Below are 20723 nucleotides of genomic sequence, written 5' to 3'. Positions count from 1 at the left end.
ATTCTAAGGGCTGAATCCAACTAAGTCCTGAAATCAGTGGACTTAGGAGATTGAACTAGATGATGCTTGGTGCCCTTCCTACTGTAAGACTGCCACACTGGGATTTCAAAGGCAGAATTGACGTCCGGGGGAAAAGGCGGCACTTTGTCCTTGATCTTAAACAAGTCAAGAGGGAAATCACCTTTTGGGGGTGTTTTTGTTTTAAAAAGCTCAAGAACTTTGGGGGTTTCCTTAAAGCTCAACAACAATTTTGGGGTCTTCTGGAGTTTTTCCCCCCAGGGTGTCCTGATTTTTACCTTTTGAAGGAACCCTATCCAACTGTACACTTCTATAGTTCTAATTTGGTCATATCCATTAATTTCAAAGGACCAATGTTCACCTACAAAGGGTGAACATTGGTTTTTACCCTAAGTTTTTAATAATAATAATAATCCAGTTTCCATATGTGCAATGGAGAGGGCTATGTGAAGCAGTGATTTTGAAATCCAGATGATATCAGGAAGGTTGTCTGTATGTCTGTGTGCAATAAATGGTGCAATGATAGGAGTGTCTGGAGAACAATGTCATTTGTCTTCTGCTAAGCAAACCTCTCCTGTCTGCACAAAAAGAGACTCTTATCTGCTTCTTCCATGCCTTCTTTAAGGCCAATCAATCAATTATTTTACTAGAAAAGGAGGTGACCTGATCGATCTTCACATCTATTTAAGTGCCCAGCATGTCCAGTGGAGGCCAGCCCATTAGGGCAAATGGGGCAATTCCCCCAGCAACCTGCCTGCCCTCACCCACCTAATTTGCACTTTCCAAAGCAATACACAGACCAAACCGCAGCCACCCTTTGAAACCTTCACTTTTCCACATTTTGCAATGCAGTTCTCCAGCCGAGTAATGTGCACAAAAATGCATACACTATGGGGCAAAGTGTACATAGAAATGCAATATGTTAGTGAAAATGAAATACAAAAATGCAACACATTGGAGGAAATGAGCAGAAAATGGTATATAGAGCAAAATTGCATACAAAAAGTGACGGTTAGAATCATAGAACTGTAGAGTTGGAAAGAACATCAATGATCATCTAGTAGAACTCCCTGCAATGCAGGAATCACAGCTAAAGGATCCCTGACAGAAAACCATCTAACCTCTGTTTAAAAACCTTCAATGAAAGAGAGTCCGCCACCTTCTAAGGTAGTCCGTTCCACTGTTGAACAGCTCTTACTGTCAGTAAGTTCTTCCTAGGAGAAACTTGCAGGGAAATGCTGACAAATTTTGATGAGGACTTAAATATATATATAGATCTGCAAACCGGTGTGGTGAACTAAACTCAAGACTGGAAAAATGAGAAGCAAAAATTGACAGATTTGCCTATCCCTTCTCCGAGCCTATTCCAAATCTGGGGATTTGCTTTCAGTTCCAAAAAATGAACTGAACTCACAGCCCTTTCACCCAAGCAGCCATTCCATGTTGACTTCCTTCATTTCCACAACGCAATTTGGGTGGAAAATGCAATTTTGTTCTTCCTATTGTTAAACAAAAGGGAGTCGCAGAACCTCGCCATTTGACTGCAGATTGACCAGAGATTTCATTTAGACCCCAGTTTTACCTCTGTTCTAAAGAGTGCCTCAGCATAATAAGAGAGGCACCCCTCCCCAGCCCTTCTGTACACCGACCTCCTCCCGACAAACAACTCCATGGCAGCCTGGAATAAGCGTTGGAGGGATACAATTAGAGCCAAAATGCTGGATGGCTGTTTGCTAGCTCTCTAGGGGCAGCGGTTGTGTGGAAATGAAGCAGGTTAACATAGCTGCATGCTAAAATCAACTCTCAAAATGAGCTAACAATAATTAAACAGGAAACCACTCCAAATGACGGCGATAACTATTACTAGACCATAATCAGTTAAAAATAACAGCGAAGTCACAGCACATAAAATACCACATAACATTTTTTTTTTTGTTAAATAAAAAGAAAAGATCAAAGCAGCAAAGTTCCATAGCTTATCAAATTTCAAAATGTACAAATGGGGCTGGTCACCTGGTCCAGGTCCAATAACTAATCCACAGTTCAGCTCCCTCAGTGAAAAGGTAAAGGACCCCTGGACAGTTAAGTCTGGTCAAAGGCAACTATGGGGTTTCGTCGCTCATCTTGCTTTCAGGCCAAGGGAGCTGGCATTTGTCCACAGACAGCTTTCCGGATCATGTGGCCAGCATGACTAAATCGCTTCTGGCGTAATGGGACACCGTGATGGAAATCAGAGCGCACGGAAACACTGTTTGCCTTCCCGCCGCAGCGGTACCTATTTATCTACTTGCACTGGTGTGCTTTCAAACTGCTAGGTTGGCAGGAGCTGGGACAGAGCAGCAGGACATCACCCCGTCGCGGGGATTCAAACTGCTGACCTTCTGATTAGCAAGCCCAAGAGGCTCAGTGGTTTAGACCACAGCAGTACCCGCATCCCTAAACTCCCCCAGTATATAAGGTTACTGGATCTGGAGACTCTGCTTTGCTATTGTGGCTAATAAGCTCCCTCCAAGAATTTGGTCGCATCCACACAATACATTTAAAGCCTTATTGTGCCACTTCCCCTAAAAGAATCCTGGGAACTGTAGCTTACTTTATCAAAGTGCTAGAGTTCCCAGCACCCTTAACAAACTGCAGGTCCCGGGATTATTTGGGGGGGAGGGAAGAGCCATGTGCTTTAAAAGTGTCCCCTTTTAAATTATCTTTTAAAGCTATTTGAGCCAGTCATCTCATCTTGAGGCAGCTGCTTCCATAAATGGATAATGCACATGATAAGGAAAATCCTTGCTTGTTTCGAATGGCTGTCCATCTCTGCATTCACTTCCTACGGGGATAGGTCCTCTGGGGCAGCATGCTACTCTTTTAAAGATACGCAGTTAGCATGCAAAACTCTCCACTGCTCTCTTGTGGTTACTAGTATAATAGACATCACTATCAGGCAGAGACTAAATACCCGTATATTCCGGCATATAAGACGACCCACAACTTTTCCAGTTAAAATATAGAGTTTGGGATATACTCGCCGTATAAGAAATACGACCTAGCATATAAGACGACCCCCCGACTTTTGAGAAGATTTTTCTGGGTTAAAAAGTAGTCTTATACGCAGGAATATACTGTAAGTTTGTTATTGGTATGAGCTTTTGTGTGCATGCACACTTCTTAAGATACACGAAAGCTCATACAAAGAACAAACTTAGTTGGTCTCTAAGGTGCTACTGGAAGGATTTTTTTTAATTTTGTTTCGACTATGGCAGACCAACACGGCTACCTACCTGTAGGCAGAGACTATTCACAAACAAGTTTCCAGCTTCTCCCAGGGCCAGAACCAAAGTGGTGGAGAACGTGTTTCAGCCCCCTTCTGCACAATCCTCTGGGGGCCACATGCTAGCGGTCAGCAGGACCAAAGTCAGAAGTGGGAAGAGCAACAAATGCAAATTTTACTTCAACGTCGTCCACTCCACTTGAAAGCAGCAGTCTGGCTTAGCCGATACAGGGCAGCCACCATGGCAAATTGACTCAGTGCCTGATGCTTGAAGCAGCTGCTAAACTCTGCCTAATGGTAGAGCTGGCCTCCATTTTGTGTGGTTTAATGCATCTGTCTTTTTTTTTGCTGTTTTTATTGGCCATTGCTTTGGGGAAATTGCATAGATTGATAAAATAGTCGTCATTGTAATAATAATAATTTGCCACCTGAGGGAGAAAAGCCCACACGTCCCTCTCCCTGGCAGTAAAAAAGCCAGAGAAAGAAACAACAATAATAAAAGTAATAAATGAAATAACCAGAATTTTCCTTACCCTTGCTAGCACACAAAAATCAAGTGTTTGAGGTGGCCGCCTCTCTCTGACCAATGGTAGAGCTGTCCCCGCTTGAAGTCATGTCAGAGAGAAGACTACTTTCAGAGGATCTTGATTGGATGAACTTTACAGCAGTTTATGTATTGTGGCTCAAATCTGTCTGCCTCACACTGTGCCAACATCACTGGTACCCAAAATGAAGAATAAGCATTCTAGACCTTTCTGCTCATAAGGGATTGTGTACAGGTGAGAGATCCTAGGAATCAGGTTGCATTTCCCTCCAGCCTAACAATCTATGTCTTGAACTGTGATAAGTGTTTTTGCTTACTGTCCTGCATCAGTCTTTTGTCTGGCTGGAATGTAGCCTGCAGTGCAAAAGGTTACAACAACCATTGGCCACTTTTAGATCTCTGACGTTGCCCACCCCTGGCATATACGGCCCAAGCTCCACCCCACCCCACCCCAGTTGCTGATGAAGGACCTCAGGCCGCTAAAGTTTCCCCACCCCCTGCACAAACTCATTCATGGTTCCCTGCGCATTGTTTGGAAGCTAGCTGGACCTTTAAATGAATATTGCATCGTAAACGAATGGGATGAAACCCACCTAGAATCACAGAATCATAGAGTTGGAAGAGACCACAAGGGCCATCCAGTCCAACCCCCTGCCAAGCAGGAAACACCATCAAAGCATTCTTGACATATGGCTGTCAAGCCTCTGCTTAAAGACCTCCAAAGGAGACGACTCCACCACATTTCTTGGCAGCAAATTCCACTGTCGAACAGCTCTTACTGTCAGGAAGTTCTTTCTAATGTTTAGGTGAAATCTTCTTTCTTGTAGTTTGAATCCATTGCTCTGTGTCCGCTTCTCTGGAGCAGCAGAAAACAACCTTTCACCCTCCTCTATATGACATCCTTTTATATATTTGAACATGGCTATCATATCACCCCTTAACCTTCTCTTCTCCAGGCTAAACATACCCAGCTCCCTAATGGAAAGGAGATATTGCTTCCCACCAGGATTCAAAAGATGGTACAAGCACCAAATTCAGCACATGGCACACATTCAAGACTGCTGGATTGTAACAAGGAATGGCCAAGGCCTCCTCCGATCAAATAATAATCACAAATAACACTGAGTCTCTCATTTGCTCCACCTTGTTAACAAGGTGAAAGCCACACCCATTAGCAACCTGAGTTGATAGCAACCCTTTCCTACACAGGCAAGATCATCTTTCGGGTACACTCCTTTTTTGCTTTCATACAGGTTTTCTCCTCTTGCAGCTGAAGCGCCAAGCCCTCCATCACCAACCCTTGGACCACATGGACTTGGGGAATGAGACTGAGAGCAGCCGTCTTAGCACCTTCCGAGAGCAAGTTCAGCGCCTCAGCAATGAAAACGTAAGTGTTTGGTTTTAAACGAGTCTTCTGCTGCCTTCTTGCTTCCCGTAGCCTCCACCTTTTCCCTCCTGGTGCCTTAGAATCATAGACTCATAGAATTGAAGAATTGGAAGGGACCCCAAGGGTCATCCAGCTCAACCCCCTGCAATGCATGAATCACAGCTAAAAAGCATCCATGACCATCCAACCTCTGAGATGGCTTTTGAACCTCTTTGGTCTTTGTTGGACTACAACTTATTATTATTATTATTATTATTATTATTATTATTATTATTATTATTATTTGATATCATTTATTATTATTATTATTATTATTATTATTATTATTATTTCTCCATTTACTCATAAACATTGCTCAAAGTGACTTACAAACACAGTAGAAATAATAATAATTGTAATTAAAATGCAATATATTAGGGGAAATGGTTTTTTTTAAAAAAAAACGTGTATATTAGGCAAAAGGCATACAAAAATGTATTTACTAGGAAAATTTGGTACTAAAATGCAGATGAATTTTCACGAGGACTCCCCGCCCCCAAACAAACCGATAAGGAAATTAAATTTAAGATCTGAAATATGGGAAAATAAGATAAATTGAATTGGACCAATTTGCCTATGCCTAGTCTGAATTTCGTGGGCCGAATAGGCTTTCCTTCCTTCCATGCAGGTTCAGCTGCAAGACAGGAACGAGAGGCTCTACGCCAAAATTGGGGAGCTGCAGGAGAAAATGGGGCAGGTCAGTGGCTCCAAAACCGACTTGTCATCGAGACTGCTTCATAGTGAAGAGGAAAAACTCAAGGTACGGCATAGGGCAAGGTCCCTGCTGCGCAGAGACAATTAATAACACTTTGCTGCTCTCCCCTTCACATCCAGTTGTTCAAAATGCTCCACACACAGTGTCTTGGTCATGGTTACGGCAGGCCTGTGAGGTAGGCCAGGATTTCTTTGTAAATCATGGTGAGGAAACAGGGACTCTCAGACCCTAACCAGCATAATTTTATTATTTATTTTATCTATTGTATTTATATGCTGCTCTTCATCCCCAAGGAGGGTAGCAAACAAAAATCCTAGTTAAAAACAAAACAAAACAAAACAAAACAAAACAAAACAAAACAAAACAAAACAAAAACAACATTCTAAAACAGATAGAAACACTCTAAAAACAATTCCAAAAACCTCTAAAAGCAGTGCAGACAGGGGTGGACTTTCGCAATGTGGTGAAATATTTCTTATTTTCACAATAATTCCTTTTGGAACAGAGTTTGTTAAAAGTGCCCTTCCCCTTCTCACCTCCCATTAAGTGCATGATCTCATGAACGCTGGTTTGACTCCATGTGACTCATCTCCAAATGCTCTCATGTTCCTTTCCTCTCAGATTTCCAAGGACTTTGTTGATTTCCAGATTGAGACCAACAAAATGAGAGAGCGTCATGAAGCAGAAAACTTTGAACTGAAGAATCTGGTAATTGACATAACTTTTTGTCACGTTTATTCATTTCCATGGGCCTACGTTGAGTGAAAGTTCATGGACTCCCAACCCATCGTTTTCTTTATCATCTCACCGCATGACAGTGCCCAAGATTCTTTGCAGAACTGGGGCAAGGATTTGCAGAACCAGATGCAGAAGCTGGAAAGAGCTATAGTAGTCCAGCAGGGCCACAGGGGATTAAAGACTTGTTACCATTTCTGCAGCAGCTTCCTAAAGCCATCCAATCAGATTGACAGGGGAACTTTTTAGCCTATGAAAATGAGCCTCCTCACCCTTTGTGCTGATTGGAGCCAATCAGAGGGGAAGGAGGTGAGTCAGCCACTGAGGATTGGCTTGAAGGGTCGTTCTGAAGAGCAGGGCTGGCCCAGAATGGCCCACTGGGGTTAACTAAGAGGGACAGGGCAGGTAGGGCAGCCAGGAATGCTGCCAGTCAGTGTAGACTATACTGGGCATGATGGATCAGTGGGCAGCTTCCTAGACAATCCTGTTCATAGGACCAGCCCACATTTATTATCAAGACCCCTCAAATCCCCCCCCCAAGTTTTTAGAACATAAGTAATATAGATCTTGCTCTGCACTAGAAAGCACGAGTTCTCCAGGGATAGGGAGTCTCAACTGATTGATATAGACAATTGCTACATAAAACAGGACGGGAAATAATGGTCCTTGAGTATACTGTATATATTTCGTATGCCAGAGTATCTTTCCCAAAAGAGAAATGTCTAGCTGTAGGATGGAAACGAGATATGGCTGGGTATGTGAATATTATAAAATGAATCTGCATTTGTTTTGATTTATTTATTTTTAAATATAAAAGCCACACAAAAGCTGCCATCATCATCTGCATTTAATTTATACACCACTGAATTGCCAAAATGGCCTCTAAGTGGTTTCTAAATGTAAAACCACTTGCAAAAAGAAAAAGAAAACAGCTATGCTGAGCATCAAAGACAATGATCTTTACAAATATCCCTTCTCCCCAAGCCATGTTATGACAGTTGCATACATTTCCCTCGCTGGAATTTGCTTTCCCAGATCCTGGCCCTCGAGAGCCGTATTCTGGAAGTGGAGCTACATGATGAGAAGACAACTGGGGAGCGTGATGCCTTACAAGAGCGCTTGAGTGCCCTAGAGACCAACCGCAAGGAGCTGGCAGACGAATATCTTGTTCTGAAGAGCAATTATCTTGCACTGGGCAAGGAGCACGAACAGGAAGTATGGGCCACTTATCTTCCACGGAAACCTTCTCCATCCTTGTGCAATCTAGATGTTTTGGACTACAACTCCCATCATCCATGGTTGGGCCATGCTGGGCGGAGCTGATGGGAGTTGTAGTCCGAAAACATCCGGAGGGCACTACGTGGTGATGGCTGTAAAGGGTTTTATGCACCCAAAACAGCTCCTTAAACTTCCAACACCTAGAAATTGAAAACTGGCCAGCTCGAAATAGCTGGCTCCCAACGCAAGGGAAGACCAGCAGCTCCATAACACACTCACCTGCTTTGCTTTGTAGGTCGCTAAGAATGAAGAGCTTAGCAGAGAGCTATTGAACTTGGCCAATGCCCGAGGCAACAGCCCCAAGTCCCAAGCTCAAACCAACAAGGGTTCTGTGGAGTTGGAAAGGCTGCGAGCCTTGGTGCACCGCCTCTCTGCCCGCAAAGTGAAGGTATGCATTTGTGGCCATCTAAGGGACCATCCATGTCCTTTTTATGGTGTGTTCATGATGGTATCAGGGCAGTTGCATGTGATCCTGCTGTCCTTGCTGTTTGTTGCTGCAAGAACAGAGTCCTGCACTAGACAGGGTTTTGGCCTGATGCACTGATCAGTGGTGGAGCTTCATGCTCCAGCACCGGAGGGCGGAGAGCAGGCGGGGGTGGGGCTAGCACATGTCCTGGGGGCGGGATTGCGCTGCCAGGGGCGGTGCACTCCCCCCGCACTCCTCTTCCTCCGCCAGTGCTTCTGATGCCCTTATCTCTTTCGTATGCAGAAATCTAATGCACGCTGTCTTCTGTGTCTTCTTGCCATAGCCAGAAGAGGTGGTGGCTTCCGAACATGAACGGCGGAAACTGGAGAGAAGTGTGAGTGTGCGATGGTGATTGTGCTGTGCTCTGGAGAGAGGGGCGAGCACAAGATGCCAAGCAAAGCATTTTGGTGCCTGATAGAAATTCACATCAGTTTGCTCCTGCAGCCAGCTGGAAGCCGTGCCTTGGTTTTTGAACGGTTCCAGTAGTCGAAAGGACTCCCGGAATGGATTAAGTTCGACAACCAAGGTACCACTGTACATTAGACAAAAAATCTGCACCAAAATGCTCTGGAATTCTCATGAGGACTTTTAAAATGAATGAACGAGTGATTGTTATTGTAGTGTGGAAATCTGCAGAACTGAACTTTCGATTTGGACAGCAGTGGAGCATATGCCTGCGTGGCCCAGGGCGGGCACGCTTTGGGACTTTTGTGGAGGGTGCCCTCCCAGGCATGGGATAGCCGCTCGGGTGCATGGAGCAGTGTGCGCGCCCTGCAGCCGGAGGCGGAGCGAGCCACCCACAGGGGCAGAGCGAGCCACCAATGGCGGACATTAGGCACTCTGCCCGCTGCGACTCCCAAGCCTCCCCCAGCTGTCAAAACGAAGGGGGAAGGAGGGATGCTGCTGGCAAAGCGGTGCAGCTCCCCCCTTCCCCTGACGGCTCAGAGTCGGGGTAGGCTTGGGAATCACAGGCGGACGATGCGCCAAATGTCACCCCCCCTCAGCGAAGACACCTGGGGCGAGCCGCTCCCACCACACCCCCTTCCTCTGCCCCTGGAGTGGGATAAAGATAATTTTTTTCTCCCCCTCTCATGACACTACAATTCATGGTCATCCAATGAAGCTGAATGTTGAAAGATTCAGAAACAGATTTTCAAAAAAGTCCTTCTTCATGAAGTGCATGTGTAAGGGTGACGCCCTACAGGGAGCCAGCCCCCATCATCCTGATGTCCACCTCGTCAAGTACAGAGAGCACCAGTGGTTCTGAAGCAGCCAGAGGGGGAGGGAGAGACTTGGAGGGGGAGAGAAATCAGAGGGAGGAACAATGGGAAAGCTTGGGGGCGGAGGGATGCAGGCAGATGCTCAGGGATGTTGCAGAGCCAGGGCACTGACCGCTCATGGAAGGAAGCTGAAAGGGCATCGCTCCTTCTGGCGCCAGAAGTAAGGAGAGTGCCGCAACGCAGGTCAAGGGGGCGGTGTTTTGGTGTGCCCCGACTACTTTGCTGGCGTAGGAACAGACGTACGCCATTGCCGGATTCTGATTCAGGATGAGAGGTCATGTTTTAAGCTGTCTCTGGACTGTAAATAAGTAGCACAATAAACGTCTTTGAAGACAAACTGGACTCTGGCGGAGTTACTCTAGAGTAGCCACGACGACCCTCTGACAGCATGGTTAAACTCTGAAACTTGCTCCCACAGGAGGCAATGGTGGTCACCGACTTGGATGGCTTTAAAAGAGGATAGGACAAATTTGTGAAGGATAAAGGCTATCAGTGGATACTAGTCATGATGACTATCCGCTTCCTCCACAGTCGGAGGCAGTAATGCTTCTGAATACCAGTTGCCTGAAACAACAGAAAGGAAGAGTGCTTTCGCACTCAGGTCCTGCTTGAGAGTTTCCTGCAAGCATCTGGCTGGCCACCGGGAGAAAAGGATGCCGAAGTGGATGGGCCATTGGCCTGATCTGGCACGCTCTTCTAACGTTCTCAATATGTTAACTAACCTACTAACCGCTTCTTCTGTTCTTCTCCCACCTCCAAGCTTCTTGGAAACCAGGATCACATCACTGCACAGATTGAAAAGATGAAAGAAATGTACAACTCACAGCAGCAGAAGTTAGAGGAGAGAATGTAAGTACGGGCACCCAGCCTAGGCCCCCCCCCCCGAGCGAATCAGAGGGTTATATTCAACGCAAACTTGTACTGCAGGGTGTCCTTGTCTCTGCAGGGTGACCCAGGGCAAGGAGCTGCAGGAGGCCAAGAAGGCGATCCGGAACACGCAGCACAAGCTGGCGGAACAGTCAGTGGTAAGGAAACGTTGGAAGTCACAGCTGAACTACACCGTCAGCAGGATTTATGTATCACTAGGGATGGGGGAGAAGTTCAATTCACATTTAAAGGCACATTGACCTAATTTGCACTTTCTGAAACAAAATGCCAGCCAAAACCCAGCCATCCTTCAAAACAGGCACTTCTCCACATTTTTGCGATGCCATTCTCCAGCCAAGTAATGTGTATGAAGAATGCAAATATTTGGGCAAAGTGTGAGCGTATTGTTGAAAAGAACATATAAAAATGCATTCTATAGGGGAACACTGCTTTGCAAAAATGTGCAAGTTGAGTAAAATTGCATGTATATGTTTGGAGAAACTTGCACTAAAAGGTTGATGGGTTTTCATGAGGGTTAAAAAAATAGATCACAAACTTAGGTGGAAATGGGGAGAGCTGAAGACCGAAAAAATGAGAAACAACAATTGAAAGATTTGCTCATCCATATGAACTCCTACAACTTTAAATTCTCAATAGGCTATTGAAGCCTGGGAACCTAAAAGCAGTTTCATGCAACATCCTCAAACACACAGTTAATACAATGAAGTTGCTTGCCAAATGCCAATGAGTTCCAGAGGGAAGGTGCTGTCACACGGAAGGATCGATTCCTTACTAGTGTGGAACGGACTTTTAGTTTACAGAATGGGCTCTTAATTTACAGATTGCAGGTGTGATGCTTTTGGACAGATGTTCTGCAAGTAGCTTGCATCAGATTGTGGGTGGCAGATTTAATGTTCCTTGACATCAGAAACCTTTTCCACATGCAGTGCAGGACAGTGTACACATATGGAAAACATCTAAAGCCAGTGTAATAACAAATTCAGGAAACAGAGCAACAAATGAGAAATGAGATGAGCCGAATTTAGATGCTTGCTCCTTCCTTGTCCTCTTGCCTTCTCGTTCACAAATCCCCCTCCCTCAAGGGATGGATTAATCTGTCACTTTTGACTTCTCTCAATTTCTCATTTTGCTCCAACCTTAAGTTCAGTTTGCCACATTTCCTCATCAGTTTTTGATTTATTTGTTTTTAAATAGGCCTTGTGAAAATGCCTCGGCATTGCAAGGTACCGTTTTCTAATATGCACATGTTCTGTTCTTATTTATTAATTTATATGCCGCGTGATTGCCAAAGGAAGCTTCTAAGCAGTTTGCAAAATATTAAAACTAATTTACACGAACGTTAAAATGCAAACACCCATAATAATTACACTATCTATACAATCAAACAACCCCATTAAAACATAAGCATCCCTAATGGAAATCTACTATAGATTTTGGGAATTTGTTTATTTGCTGTGCGTTGGGACACCTTTTAGGACACCATAAGCAAATTTTGTATGATGGTTCCTGAGGTCAAGGAGCAGGTTTTCATCTAGGTTTGGATACAACTGGATGCCAAGATGGCGGACAGAATCGCTCAAAACCGAATTGACTTTTTTTGGTTTCATATTAATCCCAAACAACACTAGGCGCTGGTCTACTAGTACATAATAAAACAATCCATTCAAACAACAACACAGCAGTTGAAACAGGAGGCTCAGGTCAAGAGAATGCCTGTGTAAACAGGTGCAACCTCCAAAGCCGGCAGAATGCCAATACAGATGATGGCCTCTCATACTTCAACAAGATTTGTGTGCCGTTTTGCTCGCAGGTATTACTCTCATCCCAAAGCCAGCTCCAAGAAGTGGAGGCAGAGAATTCCCGGCTTCAGCTGCAGCTGAAGGAGCTGAACGAGGAGTACAGGTCGCGGCTCCTTCAGTACATCACAGACCTGGCGGTGAGCAGTTCCCTTTGGGGTGGGTGGGTGGCAGATGTGCCGGAGCCTGGATCTTCTCCACCAAATCCCAGAGCAGCTGGTGGTGGTCCAAGCAGACAGTACTGGGCTTTGATGGCCACACCATCTGTCTTCCAATCCCAACCAGGATAGTGGCAGAATTATGGAGCTCGGAAGAGGGCAAGCCCGGACCAGTGAGTCAGGAAGAGACAATGGGAAACCTTTCCTGTGCCTGGATTATTTAGGGTCACTGGAGACTGGATTCCTCACAGCACTTTGTGTGCTCCCATTCCCAGTTTCAAAATAAATGAATGGGGAACCCTCAGGTCTGGAGGAGCCCATGGTTTCTCTATCTGCCTCCAAAGCCACAGCCCTTACCAGCTCTGCTATGCACCTTCTTTGGGTGCTTTTGCCTGGCTGGAATGTGTCCATGAACCCCGAATTTGCATGTGTTGCTCCACCCACTTCTGCCTCTGGTCCCGCCCACCAGGGTCATGTGTCATCTGGAAGGTTGTCCAGAAGGGACTGTGGCGTTTGGTCTGAAAAAAGATTCCCCACTCCTGCACTGAGCTAACATATGAGACCGTCTCTGTGTTTCAAGGAGCACATGGACAACAAGTCAGTTGCCGCTGCAGCAAAAGGGACCAGCAAAACCGCCTTCAAACCGGCTCACATGAAGCGCTTTGTGGATGGCATGCTGCAGGACATCCGGGCTTCGTACAAGTCTAGGGAGGAACAGCTGGCCAAAGCCACTCGCGGCTACAAGAAGCGCCTCCAGAACTTGGTCAAGAGGCACGAGGGCCTGCTCATTGCATACAGGTAGGGGAGAGGCCACATTGCAAGGCAGCAATCCTTCTAGCGCCGGCAGTTATTCCTTCAGTGGCCATAGCAGAGGCAATTCCCCTAGTGGTGGTGGTTAAATCCTAACCATGGTAAGAGGCAATCCCCTAGTGCAGAAAGTTAGCCCCTACTGTTGGGGAAATATTGGGATCCACTACCCTGGGGCTGACTGCAATGACCAGTAGAATTCAGACATCAATTGTCAGTAAAACAGGATGTTTATTTAGGCACTGAAAGGCCAGTGTGACACCACCTCAACCAGCAAGTACGGTAGTTGAGGGGTGGCACACCAAATATGAGAACAGCACATGCGTTTATAGTTACCACCAAAGGGAAGCAAAGGGACAGTTCTGTCTATTTTTGGCAATATTTCCTTCTACTAAAGTCTACTGGGTTTCATCGTGAGACATCAAAACTCTTCTCCTCCCTCCTGCTTCCTTATACTGTAGCAATATCTCCTGCGAATGTGTTGTTCCATCCTTCTCTCATGTTCTCTTGCAAATACAACCTTCACATCCCAACCTTCTCATGCACATTTCAACTTCCATTCTATAAGCAACATTACAGTGTCTGGAACTGAGGCAATCCCCATAGTGCTGGCAGTTAAATCCTACAGTGGCTGAAGCTGTGGCTCCATCCTTTTCGGTTTTTGCGCCTCCCTAACAGCCAATTCATCAGTTCATCTCAACACACATGGAAGCTGTCTTTGATGCGCCTGATGAAGAGGGCTCTCTGGCTTATGCAAATTTACAATAAAACTTGTTGAGGACTTTTAAGGTGGTGTGTGCATGTGCACATGTGTTACGTATCACTGTGAATATGTGGTTAGCGAATCCACATTTTTCTCGTAAGGGCTGATTTGTAACCCCTGTGCTTGCAGGATGCAGCGTGAACAGATTCGGTCACTGGGCAGCCACGATCTGGATCCTGGCCCACCAGAACACCATTTCACCATCACGGATGCCGAGCTGCTGACGAGCACCTCTCAGGAGCTGAACCGGCTGCGGGAGGATAAAGCCAGCTTGGAGGGCCAACTGCACGAACTGCAGATGAAGGTGAACAGGGGTGGACTTTGTTCCCTGGCATACCTGCCAAGTCCCGGACTGCAGAATCCGGGACCGGCAGCCGCGTGACACCGGAAGTTGCGTAGACACTTCCAGTGTCGCTCTGCCCATCTATGGGCACCAAAAATGGCCGCCGCTGACACCGGACGTCGCGTCTTCCAGACTTCCAGACATATGTAGACGCGACTTTCGAAGCCAGCGCCGGCCATTTTCGGTGCCCATAGATGGGCAAATCAGGGGGGGGGGAATGGCCGCCAGCGGGAGAATATAATGGAGAATAACGGGAGAGGAACCAATACGGGGGACCGCCGGGAAAAGGTAAGAAAAAATGGGGGTTTCCCGGGGAAAACGGGGTACTTGGCAGCTATGTTCCCTGGACGCTGGGCCCTTCTAATGGAGGAGCCTCTCTGTTTGGCCCTTGGGCCCTGGCCACGCCCTCTTTCCCCAGTCCACATTCACTCACCAGCCCTGCAGTACTACACCTTCATTGACTTTTTTCTCCACTGTCTGTCCCTGAATTCTGATAAAGCCACTTGTTTCTATGTATGGAGAAGGGTGAGTGAGTTTGTTTAGAAACTAGGCTTCTGTACAAAGGTAACATTGATATTCATGGTTCTGCCGCTCAGTGGCCTGTGGCCCCAGGAAGGTTGTGCAGAAGAGAATGTGGCCCTCAGGCTGAGAAAGACTCCACGCCTCCGAAATGGAAGTTTTAATCAAATCCATCCATCTTCCCCCCTGCTTTCCCTTACAGGTAAAGTTAAGTCAAAATGCTGGCTCAGGGACATCACCTCCGCAGTAAGTACTGTTTCTTACTGTACATAGGGGCTGGGGAATATGCAATCCTCCAAACATTCTTGGATTCCATCAATGTAACACCACATTGACATAGCATAATACCACAACCACACACCCACATCATGAAACATAACATAGTAGCACAAAACACCACATCCACATAATGTACAGTGGAACCTCGGTTTATGAACACCTCAGTTTACGAATTTTCGGTTTACAAACGCCGCGGACCTATCTGGAACGGATTAATTCACTTTCCATTACTTTCAATGGGAAAGTTTGCTTCAGTTTATGAACGCTTCAGTTTATGAACAGACTTCCGGAACCAATTACACCCATGCTTCGGGTTAAGTACGCTTCAGGTTGAGTACTCCGCGGACCCGTCTGGAACGGATTAATCCACTTTCCATTACTTTCAATGGGAAAGTTCGCTTCAGTTTATGAACGCTTCAGTTTATGAACAGACTTCCGGAACCAATTGTGTTCATAAACCGAGGTACCACTGTAATGGACTTTGGTATGCTGAAATGCAGGAGAAATTGCTTTCCTTTCTCCTGAGTTTACAGCAGCTAACACGACCTCTAGAGGGAGATATTACAGCCCTAAACAAATTTCTATGTTAACCGGCGCACAATGCATTCCTCGGTTCATACCATCCTTTCTATACAGTCAGAACTCCCTGAACATCAAATGTGACCTATATTTTGCTTATGCAGTCCCCGGACAGGCTACGAAGAACTTTCCCACGGCTTGCCTGCATACTTCCTCACAATTAGATCACCTATCCTCATGATTTAAGCCACCCCAGTGAAATAAGTGGATTTACCCAGAAGCATAGTAATGGAACTTGCAAATACATAAATGGAAGAGTTGCATTCCAGGGTTTCTGTCCCTCCCTTTCTCACCAGCCAGAGCCCATTGTTTTAGAGAATGCTTTGCCTCGTGCAATATGTGGGGCTGCCAACATGACTTTGTATTTGCTCATCTGACCATCTTTGGGGGAATATATTTCTACTAGGGGCAGCCAACAACACAGTGCCATCCAGATATCGTTGGACTCCCAGCTCCTATCCACCCTGTGACCGTGAGCCACACTGGCTAGGGCGGACGGGAGCTGGAGTGCAGCAACATCTGTAGGGCACCATGTTAGCTACTCCTGAGGGTCTGGGCAAGAGATAGAGCAGCCTTTGCCAACCCGGTGCCCTCCAGATGGACATTAGGTCATCTCGTGCCGATATCCAGTCATCTAGTTCTCATTTGTCTTTTTAAGGAATGATACCAGCTCGTGAATTACTTGTGCCCTCCAGGAAACATTCTTAATTTCATACCATCCTGGTGTCCCCTCCAGATATTTTGGACTACAATTCCCATCATTCCCAGCCCAGTTTGGACGTGCTGGCTGTGGATAATGGGCGTTGTAAGCCAAAAACATATGGAGGCTGAGCAGTCACATGCAGAAATGGGTGGCTTGTTGACAGGGCTCTTTCCAGTTCCCTTTTGCTCCTTTTTCTTTTCAGCATGTTGGATGAGGCGGGCTGGGCTGAGCTCCGGAAACAACTACGAGAGTTCACTCAAACCACACAGGTAAAACACTCTGGTAACACAGTAAGGCCAGTGTGTGTGTGTGTGTGTGTGTGTGTGTGAGAGAGAGAGAGAGAGAGAGAGAGAGAGAGAGAGAGAGAGAGAGAGAGAGAGAGAGAAATCATATTCCATATTCATATTCTGCTGGATCAGTTCAATGACCCATCTAGTCCAGCATATAACAATAACAATAATAATTTTATTTGTACCCCAGCCATCTGACTGGGTTGCCTATTCTCACAGTGGCCAACCAGATGCTTGTGGGGAGCCTGCAGGACTTAAAACTCAATTTAAGTTATGCGTGCAGTAAGGATTAAGTATGGATTTCAATCCACACCTGCTCTTTCTTCCCCCTTTCAAGTAACTTGAACTACCCCCATCCATTATGGACAGCACATATTTTCAAATAAAAACTCCCCCTTGAAACCACACGGATATGTTGGTGTAAAGGCCAGGCAATGTTTCCTGAATCTAGACCTGAAGGGGGTGTTTGGCAGTCTGGGTCTTTGTGTGAAATGGGGTGCTCTTCTCTTCATCTGCCAAAAGCACAGGGCCACAAAGCACAGCTGAGCGGCAGAACATCTACTTTGCATCTGGGGGGCACCACACTGGCTACCTCTGTTTTATAGGACAGAGTGGTTTTGGTACCGTCCTTGATACTTCATTATCATTTATTAATTTTTATACTGCTTAATGCCATACCAGGCATCTGAGCAGTTCAAAAGTATAAAAACCAACCATGGAAGCATTAAACTATAGGAATCCATAATTAAAACACACAGTAAAACAACCCCCTTTAAGAGAAACATCCATAATCAGAGCAGGCAATTGAACAATCCCATTAAAGCAGCAAAGTGATTAAAAACAAGAGGCAGTGATATCAAGGGAGTGCCTGTGTAAAAAGGTGAATCTTCAAAAGCCAGCAGAATGCCAATGCAGATGGGATTCTCTCATATATCAAGCAGGGAGTGCCGTTTCATTGTTTTAAACTCTGTGGGCTGCCTTAAAAACATATGGGTGGAAAAGTGGCCTATACAAATAAAATGAAAATCTGCCAGTCTACCCATCCTTTTTTTGTTCTTCCTGCCTCTATGGTTGCCTTCTCCCAACCTCAGGAGGATCTCGAAAAGGAAAGGAGTCAGCTGCTGACACGGGCGATGGTGGCAGAAGAGCAGGTAGCCGAACTGCAGGAGTATGTGGATAAACACCTTGTAAGGTGAGAGGTCTTTTCACCTGGGTGAGGCTTTAACTGTCAAAATCTTTCATGGGGCTCTCCCGTCAGCTCATGTCTAATAATCCTACCACTTCAACATTTGTATAGAGCAGGAATGGGCAAATCTTTTACAGCCCCAGGGCTGCCTTCCCAGTCACAACTTCCCCATCCTTGTTCTGGGTGTTGAGTCTCTTCAGCAGCTCCACTCAGTGCCAAGTTTCCTGAACTGAGGAGTCCAGCCTGGTGAAACAGTAATATAGGGCTAGGTAAAGGTAAAGGGACCCCTGACCATTAGGTCTGGTCGCAGACGACTCTGGGGTTGTGGCGCTCATCTCGCTTTACTGGCCGAGGGAGCAGGCATACAGTTCCGGGTCATGTGGCCAGCATGACAAAGCCACTTCTGGCGAACCAGAGCAGCACATGGAAACACCGTTTACCTTTCCGCTGTAGCGGTACCTATTTATCTACTTGCACTTTGACATGCTTTCGAACTGCTAGGTTGGCAAGAGCAGGGACCAAGCAATGGGAGCTCACCTTGTCGCGGGATTCGAACCACCGACCTTCTGATTGGCAAGCCCTAGGTTCTGTGGTTTAACCCACAGTGGCTAGCCAGGCCCTTATTGGTTCCTCCAATCACCTGACCCCACTGGGCTGAAAAACAGCAGTACCATCTCCCCCATTACCTTATAAAACTTGGGCTGGATGAGGAAACTAGAGGCAATTAAGTTGGGATATAAATGACATAGCCCAGGAAACCTTCTGGTCATGAGAACCAGGTGGCCTTGATAAGTCTATGTCCTCCTACTGTCTCCCCCACATAGACTACCAAGCCTACTCTGCTCTCACAGTCCCTCGCCACCAAAGGAAGCCACATGGAAGCTCATTACTCAAGCGGTTCCATCCACCTTTGGTACCTGAATTTAACATTCTCTTCCCACTGGATTTGATCAGCCCCTTGTAGGGAAGGTTTGCAACCACAGCAGAACTGGGTTAACGCCATTTTCACTGTGCTGTTGTGCTGCAGGTACAAGCAGGAGATCCTGAGGCTGAGGAAACTTCTGGGAATAGACAGCCACGAAGAACTAATTGCAGGAGCTTCTAACCCTCTGGCAACTTCAAAACCCAAGAGGAATTTCAGTAATGAAATGTAGTCACTGACACCCAAGCTATGGGAAGAAAAGGCTTTGTAGCATCCTCAAGGAGGACTGGCACATTGGCCTGAACAGCAGGTGGACTGCAATGGTTGGGTATACAGTACATCTGTCCCCCAGAATAGACTCCAGGAAGCAAGTGGCTCAGTGAAGCCCTTTCAGCAACCATTTTTGTCTTTCATTTTTTAAAAATCTTGCCCTTTGTCTAAGAGGCTCGGAGCTGTTATTCCACCCATATGCTACCCCCAAATTATCTTCATAACAACCCCGGGAGGTAGGCTAGAATGAGAAACCATGCCTGTCATCCACCAATAACCGTGGTGGAGCAAGGATTTGAACCCTAGTCTGAGACACTCATTTCACAACATCTTGTGAGCTCTTACATTCCAATTGCATTTGCTGCTTCTTTCAGTATTTCCATTGCATTCTCTCTCCCTTCTGTCTTACTCTAACCAATTTTCCGCCTGACATTCAGATGCTTATTATCATGTTCCAGTGAAATGGTTAATGAAACAAGCCAGCTTCACGGCCGAACTTGAAAAGTTGGTTTGTTTAGTAACTTGTTTAGTAACCTTGGTTGGAATAAAACCACGAACCCTGGTTCAAATGACGGCCTTTGAAAGCGAAACTAAACTCAGCTGAAGTCCCCCACCCCCCCCACCCTGGTTATATGGGAATTACCGTGTAACACCAAACCATGATTTAGAGTAGTTTGCAAACCATACAAACATACATGATGTATGGAAGTGAGAGCTGGACCATAAAGAAGGCTGATCGCCGAAGAATTGATGCTTTTGAATTATAGTGCTGGAGGAGACTCTTGAGAGTCCCATGAATTCTGAAGGAAATCAGCCCTGAGTGCTCACCGGAAGGACAGATTGTGAAGCTGAGGCTCCAATACTTTGGCCACCTCATGAGAAGAGAAGACTCCCTGGAAAAGACCCTGATGTTGGGAAAGATGGAGGGCACTAGGAGAAGGGGGACGACAGAGGACGAGATGGTTGGACAGTGTTCTTGAAGCTACGAACATGAATTTGACCAAACTGCGGGAGGCTGTGGAAGACAGGAGTGCCTGGCATGCTATGGTCCATGGGGTTACGAAGAGTCGGACACGACTAAACGACTAAACAACAACAGCAAACCACACCACCATGTGTAGAAATCTGAAGTTGTACCATGTTAGTAAAATAAATCACTATCTGGTACATTAATCCTCAGCATCCCGAGAATCACAGTTCTCTTTATTTCACAACCAAAGCTCCAAGCTGAGGCATGGCATGGGTTTGCTACCCCAATAAGATCTTAGCAGCCCACTGGACCACACACAGAGATGAGAAAAAATATAAGTGCTGTGAAAGTTCATTATAAGAAAATAAATATATATACACACACTACTCCACAATGAAGAGATAAACCTGTCCCATCGTGCGGCAAAGGTTCTAATGAGTTTCCAGAATTAGCAGGATTCAGAGGAGGAGTTACGGAAGCCATGTGAGTTCCCTTGACAAATCATCTCATTGTTTCCGCCTGC

The 20723-nt window shown here is 46.0% G+C and overlaps 1 protein-coding gene across 5 annotated transcripts; it reads left to right on the top strand.

Annotated features, from left to right (window-relative positions):
• Positions 1-5029: 5029 nt before the first annotated feature.
• On the top strand, positions 5030-20661 carry CCDC78 (coiled-coil domain containing 78). Of its 5 annotated transcripts, none has more exons than XM_060282405.1 (15): positions 5030-5214; positions 5861-6013; positions 6590-6676; positions 7739-7918; positions 8217-8369; positions 8731-8781; positions 10488-10576; positions 10674-10752; positions 12426-12551; positions 13150-13367; positions 14269-14443; positions 15204-15247; positions 16765-16831; positions 17944-18044; positions 19066-20660. In XM_060282405.1, exons 1-15 carry the CDS (start codon positions 5137-5139, stop codon positions 19190-19192), a joined length of 1728 nt encoding a protein of 575 aa, XP_060138388.1. In that variant the 5' UTR covers positions 5030-5136; the 3' UTR covers positions 19193-20660. The 5 variants fall into 5 exon arrangements, with proteins under 5 accessions (XP_060138388.1, XP_034987336.1, XP_060138389.1 ...); XM_035131445.2 differs by having other exon boundaries at positions 5882-6013; positions 19066-20659; XM_060282406.1 differs by lacking the exon at positions 19066-20660 and adding an exon at positions 18863-18959.
• Positions 20662-20723: the final 62 nt, after the last annotated feature.

The sequence above is a fragment of the Zootoca vivipara genome, chromosome 14 (assembly GCF_963506605.1).
Source record: "Zootoca vivipara chromosome 14, rZooViv1.1, whole genome shotgun sequence".
Taxonomy (NCBI): Eukaryota; Metazoa; Chordata; class Lepidosauria; order Squamata; family Lacertidae; genus Zootoca; species Zootoca vivipara.
The sequence above is the reverse complement of the archived record's forward strand: the minus strand, read 5'-3'. Positions and strand labels throughout refer to the sequence as shown.

What these genes read in the sequence shown, in the direction of transcription:
- CCDC78 (XM_060282405.1), top strand. Translation starts at nt 5,137, where the DNA reads ATGGACTTGGGGAATGAGACTGAGAGCAGCCGTCTTAGCACCTTCCGA. An exon ending in AGCGCCTCAGCAATGAAAAC is followed by an intron (nt 5,215 to 5,860) that starts GTAAGTGTTTGG and finishes TGGGCCGAATAG; the next exon opens with GCTTTCCTTCCTTCCATGCA. An exon ending in ACTTTGAACTGAAGAATCTG is followed by an intron (nt 6,677 to 7,738) that starts GTAATTGACATA and finishes TTGCTTTCCCAG; the next exon opens with ATCCTGGCCCTCGAGAGCCG.